This window comes from Heliangelus exortis, chromosome 19 (genome assembly GCF_036169615.1).
Source record: "Heliangelus exortis chromosome 19, bHelExo1.hap1, whole genome shotgun sequence".
Classification (NCBI taxonomy): Eukaryota; Metazoa; Chordata; class Aves; order Apodiformes; family Trochilidae; genus Heliangelus; species Heliangelus exortis.
The window spans coordinates 10,823,089-10,829,088 of record NC_092440.1 but is presented as its reverse complement, the minus strand read 5'-3'; the positions used below and the strand labels follow the sequence as shown (position 1 = coordinate 10,829,088).

Below are 6,000 nucleotides of genomic sequence, written 5' to 3'. Positions count from 1 at the left end.
TTCCAATTAGCCACAAGCAGGTGCAGGGGGGGATCCATCCCCAGGACCATTTCAGATTTCTCTCCCTGACCTTCAGCCTGACCTCGTGGAGCTTCTGGCCCCATTTCTTAGGGAAAAACTTCTCATGACACTTGCCCCACACACCAGTGAGTGCTGCTCTGTCAGGTGAGCCTTACAGGAAAGATGCTGATGGTTTAGGCACCTCCTGGTTCATTAATGAGCTGAAGTGAGATATCTGGACTGCAAGACAGAAGCCAGGTTAAAGCAGACTGGAACATGCCAAGTCCTGTCACATTCCAATTGTACAGACTTGTTAGTTGTTTTTTCTTGGAATACAGTAATTGCCTAAACAAGACTCCACTTCTTGTTAGTACAATAACTTTTATTTGACATCTACAAGATCATTATCTTGTAGGTTTTTTGGACAGGTTTATACAATCTCAATTTTTCAATAGTGCAACCTGTGCAAGCAAGAAATGACAAACATTGTCCTTCACTTTCTTATAAACATCTACTATTATAGGCAAAACAAAACTTACCCATATTATAGATAAGTGACTATTCACATTTGTACATTACAATTTCTTTTAAACAGCTCCAGATAAACTCTACAATGTCTTACAACATATTAAACAGTATTCAAGTTACTGGGTAACAGAAACAGCACATACAGCGGAACCCTCAAGTGTTTCCCATTCTCTAATTTACAGCTCAAGTAAGGTTTCATCTTACAAGTGACAAATTAAATTACATTAATGAAGTAAAAAATATAAGATTGTATGCGAGATGGAAGTGAATTTGCACTTAAAGTTTCCATAACCACCTCGGATTAAGGAAATGCTTCAATTTAAGGAAAATAGGCATCCAGCCATCTTTGCAGTACACGTTAGGAATACCATTAATACATTAAAAATGAACTCATTTTAATTTAAGATGTTTATCACAAAAAGAACATGTTGTAGACTCAAATATATAACCCCCAGGAGAGAATCAGAAAAAAATGCAACACCTGGGTATAAACACTATAAAAATGCAATAACCAATGCTGTACAACTAAGATTGTGTTTCTCTCCAAATTTCTGTCTCGTGTGTTTATCCTGTCCATGCCTGTTTCCAAAGACATGCACTGTCAAACAGAAACTGGGAAGGAACCTGAATGCATGGTGTGCAACCTCTAGGTTTCATGCTTTTTATAAACTCATAAATTGAAGAGAAAAACCCAATATATATTTTTCTATATATATACTCAGTACATGCATTCAAGGATATCTCCCACAGCAATGGCATTGATGCACTGCGTTAAACCCTGAGCACTGTATGACAAGATAAAAATAAAGCCTGCTTGGGGATTTTCAAGCATTTTCAAACAAATTGTGGTTTTGTAGCTTAAAAGGCCAAAAGTAAAAGCAAACAGGAAGCACTACAGAGAGCATAAGGAAAGACAGATGCACCACCATAAACAACTGCTGGCTTTCAGTTCTACCAACCTTGTTAGATCTCTTTATTCCCAAAGTAGTTGAGAGCACACAACTGAACTGAGAAAGTTATATTTCTTTGGAATCTGTCCCTGATTTTTATGCAAGTGATATGCTTTTACAGCCTTTTCCTCAAACACCAAAGTCAACACCTGTAGAGTTTGTCCTCTTAGGCGTTGTTGAAGTTGGTGATGCTTTGTGGGTGATGCTGCTGCCAGATCTGCTGCTGCTGTACTGCAAGCTGTTGAGACTGGTCTGATGTTGACAGGAGGTTTACAAGGGGTGACACACAATTTGCAGGAATGATCAAACCTGGAAAGAGCAACAAAATCAAGAGTTTCATAAACATAAAAACAACTTGTTCATTAAAACCTCAGGCTGATGATTCCACCATTTAATTAATGCACCAGTCAGGGACTGTTCCCAATCAAGCACTCTGCAAGTTCTGCTTCTCAGTCAGAAGTTTCTGTTCAGAGGTCCCTCAATCCTTAACTTGTGAAGCAGTAGAAAGAAGATGCCATTTAAGATGCCATTTTACATAAATAATGTGTCTTCAGGGGCATTTAGGACTCACTTTTACTAGAATAGCACTTTTCTTGTTATTTATCTGGAAAAAAAAAACCCTCAGGCTCTGAAGCACCTGCTATGTGGGCTTCACTAAGAAGTCTAGAGAAAAAAGAAATGACTTTTAGCAGCTCAACAGCCATGAAAACAATCATTTCAAGGTTTACTATTCTCTGCCAGCAGTGGGAACAAAGAGGAGCCTTTACTGTTTCAAAAGGTAGCTTGGCTGGAACAGGCTGAACGTGACACTTTTTGTTCCTAATAAATCAAAAGAACTGAGAATGTGAAACTGTTCCAAAGCCTTGCTGAAAAAAAAAAAATTAAAATCTCCTCCTTCTTTAACCTGACTCAAACCAGTTCTGGTCCTAGAAATACTGATTTCAGCTGTTGTACTTCTGGCCCTCCTCAACATCCTCACTGAAGAGCCCTTTCTCTCAGAAGCAGCTTTATGAAGTCAAGAGACTTTTAAGCTACAACTTCCTTCTACTCTGAAGATGGAAATGAAGGAGCAAACCAGCCACTTACCTACAATCCTCTGCCCATCTTCTGTTCTTAGACGAACTATTTGCATTTTCACATTTGTACCACTCACAGAGGCCAGAACACCTTCTACTTTTGTCCAGACACTCAACACTGAACCACACAGGACATAATAAGTTCGACAGCGGAGTCCCACCTCACAAACTAAGCCCAAGCCTGCCTTCTTACAATTGCCTCTCCTGCAGCAGACAGAAAAAAAAAGAAAAAGGTCATAAAAAATTCTGCAATTCAATTAAAAATGAGACTTGAAGTTATTTAACACCTCTTCAGAGCTGGGGGTAAGAGAAGGACTTGATCCATAGAGTGCCTCTATGGGTAAAGCTCTGAGAAGTGCTGGGCTGCTCAAGCTCACATCTTGAAGATGTACAGAAAGCCAAAGATACCACTCATTTGTACCACCTGAGAACCTGGATCTGTCACAGAGGAAACTGGAATCTGATCAGGGTACTTTAGAAGCTCCAATATTAATCTGAACCTTCTACCAATTATGCTGCTCCTCAGGAATGAGGACATCAGCTGCTGAGTTCAGAAACACAAGAAGCAGCACAAGAGCAGCTGTTTGACATCTCTCCAATTTCTACATGAAGTAGAAATATTTCCCCTGCCCTCAAGTAAGAACTGAACTATCCTACCACAGTAACAGATCAGCTCAAGACATTTAAATGCACAAGCTACTCCTGGCTCATTGCACTGCAGAGCAATTTATACATTGGTGTTAATCATACATTAAAGCCAAGTGCAAAGCTTTGTGTTTCCACTCAAAGGTTGGGTCATTTAATTGGGCATGGGACACATTTTCTTAAGATAAAAACTCAAATTTTCACACGAAAAACAGAAGAACAGATAAACCAGTTTAGGTGAGCAGTTGAAGTTAAAGCACAGGGACACTAACCAGTAAGCATGGGTGCAGGTGTCTGCAGAAGAATTGTACTGCTCCAACCAGTGTGGCAGAGCATCTTCAGAAGGTACCTGGAAAAGTCAAAGTGGGAATAAAGTAAAACACACCAAGACTTGCATAGAACAAAAGCAATTTGCTCATTACTCGGAGAACAGAGGGAGCATCAGGATTCTCATGATGAAGAGAGGAACATAATCCTGTAATTTCAGGCTATTAAATGGAAATGCCATCTCAAAGGATGAGCAAAACCCTTTAACACAGAAGAATCTCAGAGCTTTTTCAACCTGGTCTCAGAGCTTTCTCAAGTTTTTACAAATTCCACACCACAAAATTGTTGAAGTGTCAGGTACCTCACCAGCCTCTGAACAAGATAATCCATTACTGTACTTAAAACATCACCAGCAACCAGCTGAAGCTTCAGAATCACTGCTCAGAATACACTGTACATTACTGCACACTTGAGAACATGTTTGTACACCTTACACAGAAGCAAAACTTTTCCTTGATTCATTGAGCTTCACTTTATATTTGCAATTTATTTATGTTCTGAAAGCTTTGGACATAGCAGTGCACACCCCACGCAGACCTACTGAAAAGGACCCAAATACAAGCTCTCTGCTGGAAAAACAACCCTTTTTTTTACTTGACAGAATTATACATGAATGCCAGAAAACAGTCCTTATATTTAACATTTTTTTTGAAGTTTAAAACTCATTGTTTTAATGGTTACCTTCTTATATTTCTTTTTCAGGTCTGCACATGTTTCTAGTTTGAGTTGTTTCCCAGTATTTGGTCTGTATACTAAAAAAAGCCTCTTCTTAGGATTCACTTCTTTTACTAGAATAGCAGTTTTCTTGTTATTTCTTATCTGAAAATGAAACAAAAGAAAAACCCCAAAATGTTTAAGTTTAAACATGCTGACAATATTCATAGTGTGTTTGCAGTGAGACCACAGTAACAATCAGGACAGTACCACTCATCCACATGAATATCAAAACTTTTCCTTGAAGTGCAAGCATCTGGTTTCTGGATGCAGTTTTAAATAAGAACTATTAATTTGGGCTCAAATTCCTAGCAGAAAATATCCTGAGCAGTTAAAAAGGAGTATTTCCCACTTAGTGTGGATTAAACCTAACATGAATTTTAATGTAAGGCTGAAAGTGTTTTGCAAAACTGAACAGTAACTGATTTAACAATGAATTTTTCAGGAGACAGAATATTTGGTTTGCCTCCCCCCAAACTTCTCTGAACATAATTCAAGAGACAAAGACTCTTACCTGTAGTGATAAATAGAATCCATCATCTGGACCTGTTTGTTCAGCCCAGATCTTTGTTGCTTCATCCCAAGACATTCCTCTTTCTACACTGATCTAGAAAAAAGAGCAAGGCAGGGGGAGTTTCAAACACAGTAATTGAAGAACTGTAGAACCAAATATTGCCATGTTTTCAAAACTTACTGGCAAATTTCATCAGCTCATTAATGATGATACAGAGCCAACTTACTGTGTACAGTTCTACATGTCCAGAGGTAGAATATCCAGGAGTTAAAAACTTCTTAACATCTGCCTTCCTCACTTTCTCATCCCCAGAGCCCAAATCTTTAAAGGAAAAAACAGAGTTATTTTGTTTCTCTGTTGTTATTTAAGCAGAAGGACACTGAGAAACGGATTTACTCACCTAAGATGCCCATATCATATCTCCCATTCTTCTTAGCATTCTGAATAACTGCATTTAACGTGTCAGAAAAGTACTGGAACAAAGCATTCTGCTGATGTACTTCCATACCAAGAATTCTATTCAGGAATTTCCCTATATTGTTATAATCTTAAAAAAAAGATTAAAAAATACAACGTATTAGGTCAACAAAGATTAAGCTTGATGACAACAACCTCTCAATCAGAATTCAAAGCATCCCAAGGACTACTTCAATTCATTCTTTCAACAATAAGGAAAATGTTAAAAAGCTCCCCCCCCAAAAAATCATTTTTTAGATACTTACAACTTCACTTCTGTTGCTGGGAATCCACTATCATGATAAGACATTCCTAGTGATATTCTAAAGACAGACTGAACACATAAATACCTTTATCCAGTGTCAGTATTCCAGATCTGTCTTCTACATTTATCAAACCTACGCCAATCAATCCCTGACGAACATCTAAGAAGAAAGAAATTAAATGAGAGTTGCTTTGCCATCTAAAAATAAACCAAAGTAACAGCTTGCTTAGCCTTGTTGTAGGAGCCAGTTCCAAAATTTCTGACACCACTCAAATACATGACTTGCAATTTCAGCCCTTCCAGGAAGCACAGAAAGCTGGTAGTGACACTACACATGAAACCACAGGAGAACAAGATACTGCAACAGATAACAGGAAAATAAAGCTCAAGAACTGTCTGCAAAACTTTGGCCAAATGGATCTAGAACATGCCTGGACAGCTCATGTCTTGTTTGATATATGAACTTTAAATGATGTGCATAAGAATTACACCCAGTGAGATCCTATCCAGGCCAGATGATCAATT

At 38.3% G+C, this 6,000-nt stretch overlaps 1 protein-coding gene across 3 annotated transcripts in view; it reads right to left on the bottom strand.

Moving 5' to 3' along the window:
* Window positions 1–361: 361 nt before the first annotated feature.
* The window catches only part of SBNO1 (strawberry notch homolog 1), a 29,451-nt gene continuing 23,812 nt past the window's right edge, over window positions 362–6,000 (bottom strand). For all 3 annotated transcript variants that reach the window (XM_071763568.1, XM_071763566.1, XM_071763567.1), the window contains 8 exons: window positions 5,561–5,635; window positions 5,155–5,301; window positions 4,981–5,075; window positions 4,755–4,847; window positions 4,208–4,345; window positions 3,472–3,548; window positions 2,565–2,758; window positions 362–1,787 (listed from right to left, as the gene is read on the bottom strand). In XM_071763568.1, coding sequence (XP_071619669.1) covers window positions 1,645–1,787; window positions 2,565–2,758; window positions 3,472–3,548; window positions 4,208–4,345; window positions 4,755–4,847; window positions 4,981–5,075; window positions 5,155–5,301; window positions 5,561–5,635 — 962 coding nt within the window. In that variant the 3' untranslated portion in view covers window positions 362–1,644. The remainder of the gene's footprint in view (window positions 1,788–2,564; window positions 2,759–3,471; window positions 3,549–4,207; window positions 4,346–4,754; window positions 4,848–4,980; window positions 5,076–5,154; window positions 5,302–5,560; window positions 5,636–6,000) is intronic.